Source organism: Fopius arisanus, unplaced genomic scaffold (assembly GCF_000806365.1).
Source record: "Fopius arisanus strain USDA-PBARC FA_bdor unplaced genomic scaffold, ASM80636v1 scaffold00042, whole genome shotgun sequence".
NCBI classification, from domain to species: Eukaryota; Metazoa; Arthropoda; class Insecta; order Hymenoptera; family Braconidae; genus Fopius; species Fopius arisanus.
In genome coordinates this window covers 402,542-424,293 of record NW_011887781.1, presented here as the reverse complement: position 1 = coordinate 424,293, position 21,752 = coordinate 402,542, and the positions used below count along the sequence as shown (strand labels likewise).

At 37.8% G+C, this 21,752-nt stretch overlaps 4 protein-coding genes across 9 annotated transcripts in view; 3 read left to right on the top strand and 1 right to left on the bottom strand.

Annotated features, from left to right (window-relative positions):
- LOC105266875 (glutamate receptor ionotropic, kainate 1) overlaps nucleotides 1–21,752 on the bottom strand; it is a 70,267-nt gene that overhangs the window by 22,747 nt on the left and 25,768 nt on the right. For 4 of the 6 annotated variants that reach the window (XM_011305320.1, XM_011305319.1, XM_011305325.1 and 1 more), the window contains exons 2-7: nucleotides 15,935–16,096; nucleotides 13,934–14,185; nucleotides 11,671–11,846; nucleotides 9,404–9,457; nucleotides 7,999–8,163; nucleotides 7,725–7,877 (exon numbers count right to left, since the gene is read on the bottom strand). In XM_011305320.1, the coding sequence (XP_011303622.1) occupies nucleotides 7,725–7,877; nucleotides 7,999–8,163; nucleotides 9,404–9,457; nucleotides 11,671–11,846; nucleotides 13,934–14,185; nucleotides 15,935–16,096 (962 nt within the window). Of the gene's footprint in view, nucleotides 1–7,724; nucleotides 7,878–7,998; nucleotides 8,164–9,403; nucleotides 9,458–11,670; nucleotides 11,847–12,246; nucleotides 12,535–13,933; nucleotides 14,186–15,934; nucleotides 16,097–21,752 lie in introns of those variants that run through there. The other 2 variants (XM_011305321.1, XM_011305323.1) reach the window with 2 other exon arrangements.
- LOC105266872 (uncharacterized) lies at nucleotides 193–2,918 on the top strand. Its single transcript, XM_011305316.1, has 5 exons — nucleotides 193–440; nucleotides 521–625; nucleotides 922–1,503; nucleotides 1,587–1,688; nucleotides 2,206–2,918. Exons 3-5 carry the CDS (start codon nucleotides 1,416–1,418, stop codon nucleotides 2,448–2,450), a joined length of 435 nt encoding a protein of 144 aa, XP_011303618.1. The 5' UTR covers nucleotides 193–440; nucleotides 521–625; nucleotides 922–1,415; the 3' UTR covers nucleotides 2,451–2,918.
- On the top strand, nucleotides 3,112–4,977 carry LOC105266873 (uncharacterized). The gene is made up of 5 exons (XM_011305317.1): nucleotides 3,112–3,230; nucleotides 3,344–3,448; nucleotides 3,530–4,183; nucleotides 4,314–4,418; nucleotides 4,568–4,977. Exons 3-5 carry the CDS (start codon nucleotides 4,132–4,134, stop codon nucleotides 4,804–4,806), a joined length of 396 nt encoding a protein of 131 aa, XP_011303619.1. The 5' UTR covers nucleotides 3,112–3,230; nucleotides 3,344–3,448; nucleotides 3,530–4,131; the 3' UTR covers nucleotides 4,807–4,977.
- Nucleotides 6,104–7,099, top strand: LOC105266874 (uncharacterized). The gene is made up of 3 exons (XM_011305318.1): nucleotides 6,104–6,245; nucleotides 6,328–6,456; nucleotides 6,707–7,099. Exons 1-3 carry the CDS (start codon nucleotides 6,191–6,193, stop codon nucleotides 6,931–6,933), a joined length of 411 nt encoding a protein of 136 aa, XP_011303620.1. The 5' UTR covers nucleotides 6,104–6,190; the 3' UTR covers nucleotides 6,934–7,099.

Below are 21,752 nucleotides of genomic sequence, written 5' to 3'. Positions count from 1 at the left end.
TAGTCAATTATCCGAATGCTATTTGCAGCGACCCACCCAAGCCTTGAACTTGCATTAGTATTTCTGCTCATTCTGTAACCCAAGGTTTTCCCACATTTCTTCATTTCATGTTGTTGTGCATGCGCAACTGATCTTTTTCTAGCAGCGCATGAATACACAGAGCGATCCCCTACCTCATTGCACTGACATATTTCAAGGTTTTTGGCTATGGAATGGGATAACTACGTCATCACCTCCTACGTCCCAGTATTCTTCTCTACTAATAACATCATGCGAGCGTTTAATCTGCGCCCGCATGTGCCGCTCCCAAGCTCTCGGAGAGAATCGATTCCTTCAGTTTCACTTTGCAAAGTAAACTAAAACATCATCTCCACGATCTACTGAAGTAATGATGAGGGTGTTGTTGCTAATTGGTGTTATTCTGTTTCCCCTGGCGCTCGGTTTGTACATTTCAATATTTATCAGGTTAATTTTAATCACCTCTTATTAAATAATTAATATCACTTGAATCCTATTCCAGGTAATACTCACAATTGTTATTATTCCGTGGAGTCTAAATATTTGACATCCCCGAAAACAGAGGTGCCCTGTGAGTCGGACTGTGGAAGAGGCGAGGTTCCATTGCGTAAGTCATTAATTACGAATCATTAATATTGTTCCATTTTACCGCCACACCTCTTCAAGCATAAATAATCAAATGATCGGATCTCTCAATCAATCAATTTGGAAAAACCATTGCAATGCTGCTGTCATCGAAATTTCGTCCCTGAATGATTACAAAGGGGAAAAGAATGCGATGAGCGTATATTCTGATCAGCAAATCATCTCATGACGTCGTCATTATGTTCCTAGTAATCTCTACAGCTTTTCCTCGTCCCTAAGCTTCCTCAAACACTTATTAATCCCAGATTTTCCTTTCAGCTGGCAATGAAAAGATGATCATGCGTGGATGCCGTGATATGTTTTCCGATTTGGTAGCTTCATTCGATACAGAAGGATCCCTCACATCAGCTCAGAAGAAGGCACTTGAGCAATTGACACTCGATAAAATAACCTGGTGCAAGGGGAACCTGTGCAATAGTGCACACACCGGTGTATCAAAATCTCTACTTTTACTAGTCATTACCACAGTAGCAGCTATGATCACCACAAATTAATATCAATCATCATTCAAAATTAATTGTAATATACCGATAAACTCGATTAAATTGTATCAGTCGATGAGCTACTATTGGAAAGTTGGTTGCTACTTCTAGGTCGATAATGGTTAAAAATATTTGTATGCCAATCGGATTTCTAAGTATGCGCTTCTAAAAATAATTCAAGATCTGGCTCCATCTGTTCTCTACACGGCGCTTTCATCAATTGCCACTTGCTCAGTCGCATTTTGGGTGTTAATCAAGATATCGAGTGTAATGAGAGGCACTAGAATTAGGATTTACTTCGGACGATCAATGGAATTGATAATTTTTATCGGTGTTGCTCTTCTTCCTTATACCCTCGGTTCGTATTATTCAGGAAATTAATTATTCCATTTTTTCGGACGTCTTTTGAATCTTTCACTGATATCTTATCGTTCATTGTAGGACACACCGATTGTTTTTCTAATGTGGAATTGAAGAATGTTACTTCGACTAAATTGCAGATTGCGTGCTCGAGTGCGTGTGGAAAAGCTGATGTTCACTTGCGTAAGTTTATATTTTCGAGTGATTATAATTCTGAATTATTTTTTTTTTCATAAGTACTTCATAAAAAGTGTGATGGCACCCTTCCGACTTATTAAAAAGTACATTTTTTCATTCGTGTCGTAATATATGGGAACATGTGGTCCAGCGAAATAATGAGAAAATGAGAATTCCGCGTCAAATGTTAGTTCAACAAAATAATTATCTCAATTGATATTCATCATTCGAATTCGCAACATCCAATCTCCTCAATTTTTGTGACATTGACATTGTTATTGCTCAGCACTTTGTGCGCCCACAATTGGTAGAACAGATGCTCATGTCAGCCTGTAATCAACGAAGTTATATATTCCTCTCAGCGAAGAGTGAGAAAAAAAACTGCCAATTAAGTATACTTGTGGTGAATTAAGATTGATTGTTCTGGCACAAGTGATTTTAATTTGCACACATTTTTTGTGAGTGCTGAATGGAATGAATGTTTTGAATTACAAAAAAAATGTGATATTTTTGTAATTTACAGCCGATGGCTCTCGGATTATTGTGCGAGGCTGCGGTGAACATTTCACGAATATACCAGCATTATTATTGCGATCGGATCTGAGAACACTATCGGAGAGCGAGAGAACGGCTTTATCTAGAATGTCCTCTAGAGACTTACACCTGTGTAAGGAAGATTTATGCAATGAAGCGCATTTGATCGTTTCAACATTGTGGCTGGTGATCATAACTGTAATTGCAGCTATAATTAGAATCGATTGCAACTGAACTGACGCCAGACCAAGTTTGTAATTGTTGATGGGCTACCGAAACATATTTTTCACGAGGAATTTCTCTCGAGACTTCCAAACGAGTCGTATTCACTCAAAAAATCCAGTTATGACCGGTAATAAATCGACTTAACGATGAAAAACTGTAAATATCGAAATAATTAAGTCTAGAAGCAGCAACTAGTGAAACCTGATATGCTATAACGATTACGATTCATTTATCAATACTAACAACATTGTAAAGAAATATCCAACGATCGAAAAGTTTTCGCTGGGAAAGTTCGTCGGATATTTAATATATTTTTTTTACTCATGATTTACTGAAGTCGAGAAAAAATCGAATGCAGCGTAATTCTCGGGAAAATCTGATAATTCAATGACGATTATCCTCCGAAACATATTTTGAGAAGACTTGATGTATATTATATATTTTATGTACCTCAATAAAGTATTATTCTGATAATCATTGAACGATTCTTTATTTATTTTTTTTTAACGCACGAATACTCTGAGGATTATTAGTAAATTTTTCAGAGATGGAGAAAATAATAATTTTCCTGTACGAATGATATGGTAGCACAAAGGAATGCCATGAATCACTTTGCTTGCACTATCTACTTCCTCTCTGGTGGATCCTGGATTAAAAACGGGCAAACCCCTTCAGTTGAACGTTTGAGACCTAACCGAACGCCGATCCCTTCCAAAAAAATACCCATATCAAAAATGATACTGAAAATATTATTAATGTTCGGATTTTTAATGCTCCCTGTTACTCTCGGTGAGTACAAGTGCAGAAGAAATATTTTCTCTGTGTAAGATTGTTCTTTTGATCATCGAATAATTTCAAATAACTTTCAATTGAATATCGGTACCACTCTATTCGCTTCACAGGAGATTCCATTACTTGTTACACTAATGCGGAGACTAAAAGCACAGCTTCAAAGACCAGAGACGTGGTGTGCCCTTATCTCTGTATGAAAATCCAGAAAAAATTGCGTGAGCTTGTTTTATTAACGATATTTCTTGCTGAAAGAATTTCTTCAGAGTCAATATCCATTTTTTAAAAATATTTTTCAGCCGATGGAACTCTAGTGACTGCACGCGGATGTGGTGCATACGACTGGAGTCCATCTTCGGAGTCATTCCTTAAAGATTTACCGATAGATCAACAAAAAGCATTATTGGCCACAGCCCCTGATTCCATCCACTTATGCAATGAAAATTTCTGTAATGGAGGAGACTCAATTGCATCAACACATCTCGTTATTTTCATCATTACTCTCACTGCCTTTGTTTTATAATTAAAAATCACACATTTCATCGTCGATCTTCTACTGCATTTATAAATAATCTAATAATAAAATCAAGAATAAATGAGGAACTGAGAGTTGAGTGTAATGGTAATTATTGAATTGCGACAGTCGTAATTTTCTCATTTCGCATTGTGATTTTATATGAGGATAAGTTTTTCCTTGATGTTTGTAACACTGCATAAAAAATGCATGAATGGCACTTTAGCTGATATCTGCGTCCTGGAGATTTATTACGAGTGAGACGTTTTCAGTTGAATGGTCGAGACTTAACCGACGCGTAATTCCTGATTAGTGCTCTCCTTATTGTAATTGTTTTTACTCATTACTCATCCAATTGCCACATTTACAATTAACTGATTAGAAGTGATGATTGGAAAATTGTTAGTGTTCGGTTTTATGATGCTTCCGGTTACTCTGGGTGAGTGCAATATACCAATTATAAATATATAAATATATTCCAATTATATTTATTCCTTTCAAGAAAACAAATACGTATATGATTATTTCAGAGAATTTTTCCTCATCATATAATTTTTTTTTTCTCACAGGCGATCCCACGACCTGTTACGCGAATGCCGAGACTGATAAATCGATTGTAAAAACCAAGAGCTTGCCTTGCCCGAAATTCTGTATGAAATTAGAGAAAATTCTGCGTAAGTTGAGTTTTCACGCTAGTTAAATTGAAGTGGTGGAATTTTTTAACTGAAAATCGACGGAAAATAAATAGGATCGTGGGAAAGATTGAATGGAAATTCCGTGGGAAATGATTTCGATTGGAGGAAAATATGTGTTTTGATTTCAGCTGATGGAACTGTAGTCACTGCGCGGGGCTGCGGTAATTTTCAATGGGAGCCACACTCATCAGTATTTCTAGACGATCTGCATCTATCATCTCAGCAGAAAGATATTTTATTGGCTCAACCCCCCGACACAATGCACTTGTGCAGTGGAAATTACTGCAATCATGGACATTCAATAAAGTCAACTTCCTCACTACTCAGTTTTATTATCGTCATTGTTGCAATTGTTACCACAACTTGAAATCATGCGCATTCATTCATTTTTATAATCATTTATTCCATCCATCGATATTTTCAGGTGCAGAAAAATTCCTTTCAATTCACTCCAAGAGCAATTAGACTCGAATTCTTTCAATCAAAGTATAGGCTAGCAAATGTTTATGTAAATCTATGAATAAATACTACTGCATAATGGATTTCGATTCAATTCACGCCCATGCACTGCACTCGTGTTACGAATTCCGTGACATTGATGGTATCATCATCAAGGCTAAGTGTTGAATCAACAATACTTCCGTAATATATTTACCTCATGTCAATATATAATAGATACTACAATAAATCGCATTTCGATTTGACGGTAAAATTACGGAGTGATGTTTCACGTTTTTAAGAAATTCGGTAATTTATCAGTGAATGTGTCATACGTGGGTCACTCGAGATTGTACAACTTATTTATCCAGTGGTATGTCGTCCCCTTCCGTTCTATCTCGCTCGTTAATTCCATCGTAATTAGCGAATGAGGAAAATTACGTTTTCCTCCGCGAATGCCGGGATTGCTTCCGGGAAATTAATAGCCGTTGGTATCGGATCTATTCGCACACTTACAGTTTATTCAGCTCAATTCTTGAGTTTGACCGGATCGGTAAATTACCACGTGATTTTTTTTTTTAAATAAATAATGAAAATATTGTTATCGATTGCCCTGATCGTTCCACATTCCACTTTAGATTGGTATTTTGTGAGGCGCGGATTATTTTCTCGAAAAAAAAAAATTTTCAAGGTTTCACTCTATCCTCACGTAATCAGTGAAAATTGAACTATCAAATCATTCATTTTAAGATAGGTTGACGTGTAACATTCCATCTAATTGCACAATTAATTTGATAATGGTGAGTACTCTGACTGATGCATCCAATGATTTTCTGCTTCTATGAGTCAAATGGAATTAATAAGCTCCACAGCCCTGATACAAACGGGATATCAAATGGTGGAGATTTGTCATTGTGCTTAATCCCAACCATTCGAGTCCATCAGTTCACCAGAGTGATTGGCATTCTGTTCACCTGTTACATTAGGCAAAGCCTCTCAACAATAGAAACTAATCATGATTATTTTCACGCTATGGTAATTTCCCAATCGATATCCTCTTCGCGTAAATCTTCAAATTTCGGGGGAATCATCGAAATCAATAGGACAAAAAAGCCTATTTCTACTTGATGATTCAGAGACGTGTTATCAGATAAACTGCGATTAGCGTGTCCGATACAAATAGTTCTTATCTGTTTTACTCCCTTTATATTCCCTCAAGCTACAGATGTCGGATACCATAAACTCGAAACCGATCGAGATAGTGACATCAAAATTGATCTCTATTGTGAAACAAGAGCTATTCTCCAATTTCGATGAGAATGAAGGCCCTTTTTGTTTTTAGTATTGCTGCGAGTGTCTTCACCTTCGGCAAGTATTTTTTCCTAATGTACGTTATGATCGTGTACTTGTAGCAGGTGTTAATCGTAAAAGGCCTGAATTTATTTTATAGGGGATGCCATTCAATGTTACATATGTACTGGCTGCAAAGAACCTTTTAGTTCTTCAGCTGCCTCCGTTAAAAATTGCACTCAAGAGCAGGGACCAGGGGCCATGTGTGCCAAAATTATTCGAGAGTTTCGTATGTGTCAACATTTCATTATTACATGTTCCTTTTGCTTGCGATCGAGACATGCGTAATCGTAATTTTTCTCTGATTTTCCAATTTTCGTTGGAACGTTAAAAATTTTTTTTCAATTATCAGGAAATCATGATGAAAGTTCTCTGACAGCATTAGAAAAATTTACAAATGGAAGAGTTTTCATTTTTTCAATGAAATTTAAAATTAGATACAATTGAAATCAATATTTCTACGTGGGTGATATTTTCAGATAGTGGAAAAGAATTGACCGCCCGCGATTGTATTAAATCCGGAGCCGTGAGATCTTTATCATCAGACGTTGAAAAATCAGATATGTCAGATAATGATACTGTAACTTTGCACATGTATGTGTGCAAAGAGGATTTATGCAATGGCGCTTCTTCCTTCTCACCAGCGCTTGGATTATTGCTGATTAGCGTTATCAGCGTTTTTTTGATGATTCATAATAAATCCTAATCATCAGTAAAAAATTATCCACCTCCTGAATTTTCGGATTCAATTCGATTTCCGATTGATTTAATTATAAACTGCTGTAGATGTGCACAAGCTGTTAATTTGTCATTGAAATAATCGAAGTGACGTAAAGTTATTCTCAATAAAATATTGGTGACCAATTTGATTATTTATTGAAATACTTTTCAAGCCTTTCTTGCAGCCGAATTTTAGTCAACAATGCATTTCTCTCTCAATAAACTCGTATTCTCGCTACGGATCGTTCGGCGTTCCCTTTGATAGTTTATTCATGTCAATAATGCAGCCCGTTTGAGACCCGCACTATAATCGAAACTTCATAGACTATTGCATACGAATTTTCAATATTGTGCCAACGAATTTGGAAGAATTCTCGACGAGAGTGAATGAAGAATGCCCTTCAGATTAAAGAGCAGTGGATCCGCAAAAATATTAATTAAATAACAACAAGTCAATAAATTTCGCTGTCGTGATGCATTAATTTGTCAGTCAACAGTCGTTTTTTTTGCCATCATTAAAAACTGTATTAATCGTTTATTAAAATAAAAATAAGATTAATAGCTCAATGCAAGTTGAAATTAACTATCAGTGTAGCCGAGACAATCCTGTTTTCCCTTCAAGCTGAATTCGAATTTAATGGAGCGTTGTAACTCGCATAATGCTTCATTTGGAGGTTTAATCCTGTAAAGCGCCGGGTATAAAGCCACACGGTCGTGATTCCATTATCCGTAACAAGCACGGAGAGATAAAACAGCATAAATAAAACAATGGCATACCGCGTTTATGTAGTTGTAAAGAGACAGCCCATCATCCCACGGTTCTTCTTTATCGCAGGATAAGTTCATCGGACGCAATACGTGACTGCGATCTAGGGAGGCAAGACCATGAGCAAAAACTTGTACACTGTCGTAGACAAGAGCTGGTTCTGCCTGAAACACGTTGAGAATATTGCGGGGATATAAAATCCTGTCTGTTTACCTCGGGGAAAAAAATTATTCCAAGGAAAGAAAAAGTTAGATGGATGGTACAGGTAATGGAGGGTATGCTAACCTGGATGATGCCAGTTCGATTGAGGATGGCATGTTTAATCGGCTGAAATCTCTCCATCTGCCTCAAAACATCGGCTACCTTTGGCTCCTCAAGATCTACCAATCGAAATGCAGTCATGTTTACGCTGTTGTACTTGAAATCCTCTAGATCGAATGTCTCGATATCCTGAAACAATGTCATAAGCATTGAAAGCACTCAAAAGTTTTCCTCTTTGTCGATTCTAAAGTGACACGGCAATTCTGTTTTATTATTTTCTTCAGTTTTTTTTTCCACCTCTGGTTACGGCCAACTTTCTTCGCGGTGATACACGCTCCCAAGTTTTTCCTCTCAGTGAATTGACCCGAAACTCGTCCACCAGCTGTCTAACTGCGTTTGTCATGAGGGTTCAAGATGTTTCTTTTCGGGTTACGGACGCTTTTTTTTTCAGTTAAGTGATTCCGCGATGGAGAGAATCATTGGTTTGACAAAAAGTTGGACACCGGATTTCACGAATGAGGAATCAAGCTCAAGATCGCGTCAGCTTGTTGGCCTTTTTTTGGGGAGGGTGACCCTGAAGCTCCGGAAATATAAATAATCTCGCGGAATTCACCATCAACTTTTGTTCCAACATCTTCTGAAATACAAAGTTACTCTCATATTTATTAATACGAAGACGATTAAGATAATTAGTGCTGCAAATTTTGATTATGTATTTCGATAAAGCGCTGTTCTCCGTCAAGTGGTTGTTTCCTGGAGAACTGAGTGGTCGTCTGGAGAAAAAAAAAAGAGGGAGAAAACGCTGGAGATGGGGAAACCAAGCTCGGCTGTAGTGTAATCATAGAGAACCGAGAATGAAGCACTGTATTACAATGGTAGACGAAGTAACCAGGCTCATTCGTTGTTGGAGGATGTCTTCGCATGTGTCCTCTGGTGCTATGATTTACAATTATACAGTGATGCATAGGACAACTGGGATCGTTAAAGTGAATAACGTGGTTTTTCCACGGTCAACGAACTTGGAAACGTACAGTACAAACCCTGAGTCTACCTCACAGCAGAGGTTACCTGGCTGCAGTAGCCTGACTAAACACACGTCTAACAATATTCGTGATGTCCGAGTTTTCGTATATTTGTCAGAACTCCTCAACATTATTATTCCGTGAGTTATGATGGCTTTGTTGATTAAAAGCAACCGGTCGTTGTGATTTTTTAATGAACATTTTCTGCTTCGGGTGGTTACGAATATTCACGAGAAAAACGCGGAATTAATAGTTTTTTTCTTTTAAGTATGCGATCTCATTTATTTTCTCTTTCCTTCATCCTCAGGTATTTATACATTTATCAATTTTTTTTAATAACTGGAGAAGTAATGGAAATGAATTATTATTTGGATTTTGTTAGGCAATGGAGATAATTAAGTACTCACGAATGTCGTGAACATGTAGTGATATCGGTGATCGTTCATTTGAAGCTGCAGAATCTGAAAATGAAAAATATCAATGAAAACAGTTGGAGTGGAAAAATCTTTTCGCTAAAAATTGATTGAAATTAAAATCTCCACCACCTCTGGCTAGTGACAACCAATTCGGGGTATAATGGAGAAAACCGGTGAACTGGGAATCAATAATGGCGAGCGAATATTCGAGTCACACTATTTTCTCTCCGTGAATTGGCGAAAATATAGAGATGAAATGCGGGAAACAAGGGCAGAACGAATTATTCATCCAACAGTTAAACCCAACCCAATTCGTTCACCAACAGTTAAAAATAGTTTATTAACTTTCTGCCCAAAATTTCTCCGTAATTGTTTATTCATACACTCGTGAATTTGAGCCGCCAATGTACAAGGGGATTCCTCGATTTATCCGTCGATTTATCCGTCGATTTTCTCACTGCACTGACACGTAACAAAATATAACAAGATACCAAATAACTGGGGAAAAGAGGGAAAACGTAACGGAAAATACTGAGACGAATATCACTGACGTTAACTCCCCAGCATGTGCCAGCTATATATATTTCAAGTGTAGTAGAGGTTTGCGAACTTTGTATTTTCTACTTCGGTTCATAAATCTCATGGTATCCTTCGGTAACCAGGGCGATTCGTTTCTTCACTGGAAGAACTGCAATAACCGTACACTGGCACGTTCCAAAAAAAAGCGAGGATTCAGTCCAAATATGAAAAAATGGGGGAGAAGAATCCGCGAATTCGAAGGCGGCAGACTGGACCATAAACGCATAAAAGAAATCTTCAACTTCTTGATGAGTTTCCAACTCCGAAAAAAAAAATTCCACAAAAATTGCAGGACTCACTCATAATTTCTATTGAATTTTTTATTTAAACTTTCGAGGGACATAATTTATCAGAGGAAAAGGGATTGACCAATTTCCATTTTCCAAACTTTCCTCTCATTAATCTTTGAATATTTCTTTTGTTCCGGCCGTGAACAAAAAACATTTCCTCGTGATATGGAAAAAATGTTTAATTAATCACAAAGTGAGAATAATGGTGAGAGGAAAGGTAGAAAAAGGAACGATGGGCCGTCGTTTGCTCGAGTTATTATCTACAAAATATGCGTGGCAACAGAATCTGTATAGGGAGTAGTCTGCAGGCACTCGACGATTAATAACAGGGAATTCGATTAAACTTCTCCCCGAGCCCGTAGCCTTGCCTCAACCCACCGATCTGTCCTCCAAGTACTATTACGTCCCTTCCGCCCAATTGCCATTACGCTATCGCTACTTGTTTGTTGAGATGCAATCGACGGTTCATGGAATCCACTCTGACGGATTATCAATCTTCTTTAGCAAAAATTTGCTTTGATATTTTAATAAGATTGATCGCTTTGAAACCGGCAAAATTGCACCGATTATTCGATTATTCCAACAATCTCGGGAATAATTTCCGCATTGAAAAATGTGAATTGGATAAACGGAAATATTCAATTTTTTTCCACCATTCCTATAATGCATTATTTATTTTAATTTCACCGCTTGTTTTAATGTTAATAGAGTGCGAGGTAAAACTAATTAGAATGAGGTTGAAAAATGGATACAAGCTTTTAATAGAATTATAGTAGAACTTGAGGAAAATTTCTTACAGAAAGCGCAAGTTTTTCCATTAAATTTCTTCACACGTGGTGCTCTCAATACCTTTGAAAAATTTTAATTACAGGGAGATTGAGTTTTATAATGAGTGCCAATTAGAAATCTCATGGTGGCGTGACAAAAACGTACTTGTGCTACTTAGAAAGACTATCTCTTTCCTTTACTTGACGATGGGTAAAATTCTAGAATTATTCAGTGAAGTTTTAATTTCATGAAACGACGGAGTCTCGTTTAATCGAGTTTCACGGTCCAACCAATTTCTTTCCCCTCGGAGTTTCAGTTTTTGTTGAATCTGTAGGTGATATTTCCATATCGCAATGAATTTTCCGCTTGTCAATTAATTCTGAACTATCCAATGGTTGTGAAAATTGCAATAAAAATTTTCAACAAGTCGAAGGATTCAGTATTAATCAATCAGTTAATGGTTTTAATGCTTGATAAATTCAATAGACGGTCAATCACATTAATTTTAAATTGGTATTTGGTATTTGGCAATTTGGCATTTGGCAATTGAATATTCAGGTGAGAGAATTAACGAGAATTTTGGTAAATCTGTCACACTGTAATTGAGAATTGTCAACTCACTGCTCTGAAGAACTGCTGCATGTGCAGAGGATCGGTGTCTATAATGAGCTTGTAAATTTCCTTCTGCCTGATCTCACGTAGCACTTGTCGGTATGACCCGGGTCCAGCCTGACGTATGTACATCTCGGTGCGTGTGGTTGGCGGTGACTTAACGAGATCCTGGAGTTTGAATAGACCTGTGCACAACAGTCAATATCCCACATCAAAGAACAATTAAACTCATGACGCTGGGCTGCGTATGCTAATTGAAAGGAGATTAATTAATTCTCATGTCAACGACTCATGTAATAATCCAATTATCCTGCTTTACAGGGAAATAATGTGATATTCAGGACTCGGCACTTTGTACAACCTGAAAACGAGGTCAATGTGGTACATCAAAGATCATTTTCACAATCGCATCAGGACGGGTGGGACTCTCAAAAATTCAGGAATCCTCAAGCATGAATAATCCAGCTGAATTTATTTGTTTATTACAACTTACAATTATCCGGCAACTAATTCTAAACTAATCATTAAATTCAAATGATCGTAAGAATTTTGAAAAATACTGCAAGGAAAATTCTTTGAAATTACTGAATCGATTTTCCTTTTACACCGAATCGTTCTTCTGGTAATCACCAGGTTTTAGTGTTGGTGAAGATTTTGATTGAGCTGCAGAAGGTTCGTCGAATAATTTCACCGAGGTAAAACAAGGGTTGTCTGGGTTAGAACGTGCATTCATGTGTGCAGCCCAGGATATTGGCCACAAAACGGCCGTTTCGACGATTTGTATCTTCGATCGTAAATTCAGCCTGCAAATCGTTTCCGACACCCAGCGTTCTACCACTTTAGGACTCTAATTCCGCCAGCGGCTAGTGTAACTTACAGCGTCCACGGAATACTATTGTGGTAATTATTCCCACCAGGTTATCGTTCCCACTTTCTTCTCTCCCCTCCTACCTTCCTCCCTACCACCATTCCTCCCCTCGACCAGTCATTCGTTCCTCCCCACCGCCACCCCTCCCCACTACCACTCCTGCCCTCCTCCCCTCCAGGATGGCATTCGAGTAATTTCGTATCGCTCATTGTACCCGTAACCGCTGAGAATTGTGGAGACAATAGAGGTAATACCCGATGTAGATTTGGTGTGCTGACGTCAGGGGTAGTACCTGCTGTTCAATTACTAAATATTCCGTCTATGTTGGTCAATGCACCATTCCGAGGGGTTCATCATGCTGAAGTCGTGAATCCCGTGACTTGAAAATTTCACCACAATCGACTTGATGAATAGATCGAGCTCTTTGATAAATTTCTTCAGCTTCTTGATTCGAAACTTTGAGAATTTTCAAGACTCACAGAGAAAATAATTTAGAAATAAAGAAGTGCAAGATTGAGATGGGTTAAAAAAATTTTTAAATGGCGTTTTAGTCCGCTGTCTGATCAATGGTGGTGTTTTTCTACTGGAGATCTGGAGAGCGTCTGGAATGTGGGGAATATGAGGGAATATCGGGTCATTATTCTATCTCCATTTGCTGTAGCAGCTATTCGGATGTCTTTAGGCCACTGAAAGGGGAAAAAATTATGATGAACGCACGTGAGACGCTTTGGAAGCTCCACTTGGGTAGATTTGGAGGAGTAATAAAAAATCGGAGGACGTGTGCGTTAGCTATGTACTTTGCTTCTACGAGGTTTTAGAGTGGAGTGGAATGATGATGAATGGAGGAATGAGACGAGTGCCGGTATAAACTGGAGAACTGAATGAATATATCATATGGAGTACCTCAGGACCCAGTGAGGAAAGAACAAACTCGTGTTGGTTTTTGATAACTGTAATGAGGGATTTAATATTTTATGTTATTCTTGTTATTTCAGAGTTCATACTTCATTTTGATGGGGATGAAAAAATATAGTAGCAGCGAAAAATAAATTCATCGCTTTTTTTTCTGGTCTCTACGGGTCTTATGAGTAAAACAGTGAAAATATTTTTTAAACCGCACATTAATAACTTCCTAATGGATAATTAAATAATTATTGATGAAAAATTGGTATTTTTCATTTTTCGCTGTGAATTTCGTTGAAAGAGACGGTTTGAGTGAAATTTTTCTGCTACTCTCTTTTCTGCGATACGCGAATCAATACGAATTGTGGAAAATCTCGGAATGATTGGAATTCTTTGTAGTGAAGCCCACAGATTGGAGGAAAATGCACGTTATTGGAGGAAAGATCAAAGCAAATATTGTATTGTCTGTGTCAAAAGATATAATTTTATGTTCGAACTCACCATAATTTTCCTCGTAGATTATGGCGACTCTCGTCCAATTGAGAAAAGACATGAGATCCTTGAATGCCTTATTCAGATGATCCTGGGAGGGGTAGAGATTTATACTGAACTCTTTGAAAGTTGGTTCAAAGTCCATTCGAGCTTCCAAATGCGGTACATCCAGTGCTTCACAGATACTCTGAATATGAGCCCCCAGTAATGGGTCTGATGGGCCGAATATGCCCTGAACTGATTTTGATAATTGTTTGCAGGCTGAAAAATTTTTTAAATCCATGACTTGATAGAAAATAAAATATTATACTAACTACTACTAACAAACACATAATATTTGAATGGGCCAGTAATTTTTATTTTTCTATTACAAAATTCCAGTGGAACACAATCCTCCAAATTGCTCATTGATCATCTCAACTTCGAATGATCTTCTGAGAAATATGAATTGAATCTTCTCGACGAAACCACTGATTTATTCCACCCCTGCAGCCAGAGAGATATCGCATCCTCGGATTCACCGAGGAGTTGATGTTTTTCTAACCCAGTGTCAGCGTAAAATAGCCCGGAAATTGATACGTCCGAGGAGTCTCCAGGATTCGTGAACCACATAAAATCCATGTTTGGTCAGGACTAGTCAAAGGCAAGTGGTCTGACCCTCACCGATAAAATATTCCCCTCACGCGATCGTGTGAAAATAAAAAAACACGAGTTTCACCCCCATTCATTGCCAGTTTTTTTTTCCCGCTATTCTCGATTTTTACACATATCGACGGAGTTCGGTCCAGTGGCCATCAGGAGACACTGGTTGCCATATGAATTATTCACAAGATCGAACTTGAGGGAAAAGCTCCTCTCACTGTACGGGTGATAACAAAAGTGAATCATTTTATCACCGGATATGAATTTTATAAGAAAGACAATGAAGAGTTTTCCGGTTAATCCTCTCCCGGATGACGTAATAGAAATCCAATCAAGTGAAATCAATTATCCCATTCATTCAGGAAAAAAAAAACACTTGTCGTTATTTAATCGTATTTCCTCCAGTCTTTCGACAGCGATCGTTTTGTCTCTGTCTTGTCCCAAGTTTTTCTTACTAAGTTGAACACCTCTCCAATTTTCTCAGCAGTGCTGAGACAAAAAGCGCCAGTAGACTAACAGTCTTAAACCATCAATAATACTGATGTATATTGATGTACGAACTTGCGTTCTGTTTTTAAACATCTTTCTTACTGTAAGAGCCCGATGGCCCGTTTTGTCAGCGTGATTGGCACATTTACTGAGAAAATACTCGTCATTTGCCGAAGGGATTTGGTGGAATCAGACTGAAGTTTGAATTTTTTTTTTCTCTCACCGAAGTGTAGGAAGTAATATCGTCTCCTGGTGTGAGCTGATAGAATTTTGTTTATTCTTCCTTCATTCTTATTTTCTCTCTCAAGATTCGCTCTTTGGGTTCTAGTCGCGATGGGATATTGAAATGGTAAGTCGTATTCCACGGTGGTTCATGTAACATTTACATACGGAAGATGCTCATGAAATCGATGGTGAGATGGAGACCATGGGGATGACATCTGTACCTTCTTCAGAATTTTCAACCGAGAACTTATTACACTATCGAGGATTTTTGTCCTGTCGTACGTAACAATTGAGATGCAAAGGAATCGACTTGGATCTGTATAGAAAATATACACGTGCGCCATCAACTCGAATCTCCAATCTCTCCAGAAATCTGAAATTGTTCCGGGGGACGATGAAAGTTCCCGGGGGGATAAATCGTTAATGTATCGTCCTCCTTTGTAAGAGAGAAAATAAAATGGAGAATACGACTGAGGGGAAAGAAAAAGCCGTGGGTGTAGAATCCACTTGGTTTTGTAACCCAATTTTCTCATTTATCCGCTGGATGGGGGATGGGGGATACCAATTTATCTGATTTTCGTGTCTTATCGATATTCCAGTTTCAGGGAGTCAAGATGTGGTGACAATAGCGTTGTTTTTTAGTATCCACCTCACCTTTCTTTGATGTTCTGAAGGAGTCGTCCTTGGGTACATACTGGATGTCGTAGACGAGGGTTGTATTGGGAAGAAGACTCTTGTCCTTGTTGATACGGTACACAGCGTATTTAAAGGCCAACTCCGAAGGACTGTCCTTTTGATCCTCTGTGAATATAGCACCTGAAATGATACAATAGCTTTTCACATTCTCTGGAATTTTTTAAAATAGCATTTCGAGTGCGCTTATATAATATCATTATAATATCATATGCTAATTGCCTGTAAAATTAAAAAGTCAAATAAATCATCTACCATTGCGAATAAAAATGAAAAATTCGCTGTGATTTCTGATTTTTCTGGAGCTGCGTTCGTAGTGACAACGCCGATAATTGAAAAAAGGCAGGGGAATGGAGAAAAAATGCTGAGTGGATGAAAGTCGATGGAATGGTGCAGTTGAATTCACCTAGTATTGAATATCTGGGACTATCGAGAGCCGCTGGTGAGCGTTAACAAAATCAGAGACTTGAACAGCCTCTAACATCTCCTGTATCTACCACGAGGGAGAACCTGAAGAGATGTGAATCCACCATTTCGGATACATCCGAGGGCCAATAATCATTTCGTTCTCCTATACCACTTTGCTCTCTTTTAAATCCAACTTTGGCATTTTTTTTTTATGAACCGAACAATAAAATAAAAATGAGTCTGATTTATTTTCCGGAGACATACATTCGATAATTGAAATGTTTTTATTTATTCATTAAATAAATGGAACAATGGAACAAAAATCTGCTTGCCGTTTTATTCATGTTCATAAAGGGAGTCGCGCATTTGTTTAATAGATGAAATGTTGAATAAATTTTTCGGTAAATTCTGGAGTGAGAATCGTGCCAATTACCATCAATTATTCTCCAGCGTATCCTCTCTGGGATGCATTTTTGAAAGTAATTACGGAGATGGGGAGATAGGAAGTTGTATATTGTTGTCGACCCGACAGAAAATCTCTATCCTTATGGACCAAGTCAAATAATTGCTCCAGAGGACCACTCACTCCAATTTTCGTGGTTAAACTAGACTGCATAACAATGATGTACACTAATACACTACAAAGTTTTTCTGGAGTTATGAAATTGTTGAAGCGCAGACAAAAAAAATGATGCGCAAACCAGCGGTAATTTAACATGTTATTGGAATAACAGTGAATTTTGCGGGGGATAATTTGCATTTATTCTCCAAATATTCCATGAAAATTACTTTCCGTCTCATATTTGGTAAAATTCATGGAATTAAAAGAAAATATTTATCCTCTGTCTCATAATTTACTGCACTAGAATTTTTCTTGGCATTTTCTATGATAAAACGGGTTCACAGAGAAAATGCACCATTTTCCGTGCAAATAATTCATTTTACCCGGAAAAATCCAGCGGTCCAGGTAATTTCAGTCGTTTCCCTATTTCGCAATTAGTAATTACTCAATTTCTCTCCAACAATATGAAGTGCCCGGTGTATAGTGCATAACAATTACAATTGAGTAAAAATGGTTTTTATTACAGATTCAATGGAGGTAATTAATTGCGTTGTGATGAGAGATTTCATTCAAAAGGAGAAAACAATGAAATTTATGAATAATGGGTATGGCATTTGGTGGAATTCATGACGAAATTCTGCGAACGAATTGTACTCCACTGTATCGGCAATTTCGATAATTGAGTTTGGTGAAAATTGGTGATTTCAGTGTCTGAGTCTCACGAGTTCGTGAAGTAGAAATACAGAGGTCGAGTGAGACAGTCGGGAGAATGAACGAGTTTCTTAAAACTTTTACAAATCCGCTTCGGTAGAAGTCCCAACTCTCGTCGTGAAAACAAAAAAAATAACTACCTGTGGAGAACAAAAAATCAGTTTGACTGTTGTCCTGATTGTTAGACTCTTCGGAGTGACGTGTCTTAATCTTTGTTTGGAACAATTCATTTCCGAGAATCGTGGAAAAGGGTGAGTACAATACACTGAAAAATCCTAATTGTAACAACTGGAAAAATGACAATTATTCACTTGAACTCGAATGCCATCGGAAATTATTTCCTGAGTGAAAAAATGGAACACTTGTTCGTAAAACTTCATTCTATCTTCCAACACAACGAATTCCATTAAAAAAATTAATTCCCACGATTGTTCAATGGGTTTCCAGCGCGAATCGTAATATTTCTGTATTTTTATATAAAATTTATAATGAATAAACGTATCAGTCGGTGATTATGGATGGAATATGGAAAATCTTGGAATCTACAATAGGATATTTGCATCGGACGTGAGTAACTTCGCGACACACATGAGAGTCGATATTTTCCTCGTACAGAATGAATGCAGAATGTATATTCCGAGGTGCAGTATTGGATAAAGGAAAAAAAGGACGAGGATCGGGTGATTCCACAGCTAGCTCTGCTAACAGGTGACAAATTGAATTTCACTTGGGCTACGAAGCGAATTATGCACGTGACTCCATCGCTATCTTTTTCTTCTGTCCCAGGCAGATGGTTCCCAACCGATGTAATCTGTTTTTTAGAGACTTCATTACTGAGAAAAAAATTCTGTGAGTCAATGCCAGACGATAGAAATGTCGACAAATTTATTGTCATAATTTATTCAATGATTTCATACACAAATTTATCCCCCGATTACAAATAAAAATTGGAATTAATGAAAAATCAATTGCTAGATTAATTAATAATTTATTTCAGTAAAAATTTCACGCGTAATTTCCAGTGAGAATTTTTGAGAGACTTAGAGTCCGCGAGTGCAGTCAATGATTTGTGAGTTAATTATCTACTCTAATAATTAGTTGGTTCTCTCGGGCGCATTCCGAGCCGCGAAACCGTAATTACGAAGATTCGACTGTAATGCGAGATATAATAATAACAGCAGAGCCAAGTTCTTATCGTTATCAGGTAACTCTGCATCCTCTCTCGTTTGCCAGGAAGAACGACCGGGGTTCGCTATTATTTCCACCAGGACTTTCAACTACTTAGTACCTCGTTATGAGAATCTCGAGGTTCATAAATTCCCCCAGATTGATGCCGATACACGTTTTATGGTGCATTCTACCTTCATTCGAGTATTTATTTGCGCCGTAATTAGTGCGAGTTATTTATACCCTCTTTAGCTTTTATAATCCAAGTATTCGATGAGTAAATGATAAATGGTGGAACAGATAAAAAAATATTTTCGATCAAGTGTTGAAATTTGAGTTCCATTGTTCATTGGGAGTTGGAAAAATTCGGAGAAATATTGATCCCCGGTGAAAAAATTCAATCAACGTACGAGACTTTCCTCTTCCTGTTGCTAAAAAACTAGCAATTCCCTGGAGTTTTCAAAGAAACTTGGAATTTCACGAGTCTTTTACCCTGAAGCCAACTTCAATGTCACCCTTCCAATCTCCTTCCCACACTTTTCACTAGATTTCCCGAGTAATTCCATCGTCGTTCCACCCTATGCCCTCCCCACATCGATATTTAATATCAGGATTTCAATCACTCTGTGAACAGTATAATTTCTCCCCCTGCCATTTTTTTTTATTTTTTCACATGTTCGAGTGTAAAATCTTCCCATTACAGGGAAAATATTCATATTGGCATTTCTTTTTTTTATGAAGTGGAAAAATTATTTTTGGGACTTCTCTGATGGTTATTGATATTTATTATTATTTTACAGAGATTGAGGACTAATTTCTAAAGGAATTCCTCGGATGAGAAACGAGAAATCTTCAAAGGAACAATATCCTAAGTCAATTTACCCCATAACAACGACGAGAGCAAACTCCGGTAACAATTTAAGATAAGGATAACTCGGGAATAGTGGGACTTGGTGGTCATTTGGCCGTTACCGAGACTCGGTCTCAGAGAACGGACAAAGTGCCGTCTCTAACACTTACCAAAGGCTGACTCGATATATAGCAACATTAATTCAACGGTGATTGGTTGTACGATAGGAGGTGATCATCCCAGGAAGGTAGGATCGCCGTAGTCACGTAGGAAATTCAAGTTCGGGGACAAAATTGCACAATCTACGTGCGAACTGCACGTGTTGGCGAGTCCATCGTCTCAGAATTTTTCAATCATCCAAAAAATCATCCAAAAAATCAAGAATTCCCACAAAATTGTCAGCCTTAAAAAAAAAATAAAAATTACTCCAGACGCATGATCGATCTCGCATGGTCGTGATCGATAGTATCGATTTCAATTTCAATTCGATAAAATTCTCGTCAGTGTTATCGCGCACGTACGCTTTCAGGGGTTGAACGTGATGGAAATCACCACCCGTTTTCATTTATATCGAGACCAAATGAGTCATTAGTCATCCTCATAACTGGGTACTGTCTCACTTGTGCAATAACACTTGAGCCCAATCGGATTATAAATCCACACGGGTGTCGACATTCAAGCATCGAGGCAAACCCGGAACCATGTATCTGCTTGCATTTCCACCGGAAGGGCATTATCGGTTCCGCCACTATCCGCCAGATGTATTTCCCAAGGGTGCAACGTCGTGGATACTATAATTCAGGGGCTATAAAAATTTTATAATTCATAAAATAAACATCAAAGGGCAATACAGACTCTTTGTCACAGTCCCGCAATATTTTTTTTCCATTATCTATATTATTTATTTTATTATTTATATAACAATGTGGATATATGTCTTTGGGTAATTATTTCAAAAATAATTACCGAAATAAATTCAATTGTCGCTACCGGAATAATAATAGCCAATTAGTGATTTTTGGAGGGATGAATTTCAGAATCCAAGAATAATTTCTCAAAGGCATTTAATTCATCATTATACGCGGTAGGAATGAATTGACCGCATAATAAAGGTTGGCAATAACTTGAGGAGATGAACTCATCTATTCCCGTTAAAATGGCAATCCCTGAATATCAACGAGCGTAAACAATATTTGCCTGGTTTGGTGGAAGTACATTGAAGCACTCGGTACTGTTCTCAGTGCTTATAACCACTTGAGACTCCCCAGTGCAATTACGTTTGGGACTTATCGCCACCTTTAATTCCACCCTCTTGTAGAAGAGACTCAAGAAGAGAGACAGAATAAGCCGTTTCCTGTGGCATCCGAGACGGATGAATGAGTCTAGGGGTGTGTTCTAGGTTCATCCCCTTCCCGGTAAATCTCGTTTAGCCGTACAACACCACTGGCGACATGGTGTTTCTGTTTTATTTTTTTTTTATGTGTTCGTTTTTTTCGTTCACTTTCACAATCTCTCTCACTCGAAAATTCAAACTCCCTTTTCATCGTGGACTACTCCGTTTCTATTCCACTCCCGTTGTCTCACGATAATTCAAGTGGTTCAATGGGATATGCTTTCGCAACTGTTCCCAATGCATCGTCCAAACTGCTTCTCTTTCTGGAAATCCAATTAGCCCATTTTCCTCCTCTCAAATGCCCCTCATACTCCAGTCCACGTCCTCTCATTGTCAACGATTCTGCCTCGGTAAAACCAGCTGGAATATACTCTGTCCCTCAATGAGTTATCTTCCATGGTAGTGCGCATTGCTAATTACCGGTGGGACTTATCGCCCTACTCAATTACGTCGTTTTCACTCGGTCCTGTAAAAAATTCTATTATGGAAATCCCGGGGGTTTTATTCTTGTCATTATTTCCTCTGTCACTGGTGATTATCGATTTCTATTTTTTTCCTCGAGACGAGTTATAGACTCTTCGTACTGTTCTTTTCCACTTTTCAACGGTTTTCATGGAAATTTCTGGAGAGAAAAATTCAATAGTGATTACCACCAACTTCGGTAATTCACGAATTATTCTAGTGCTAG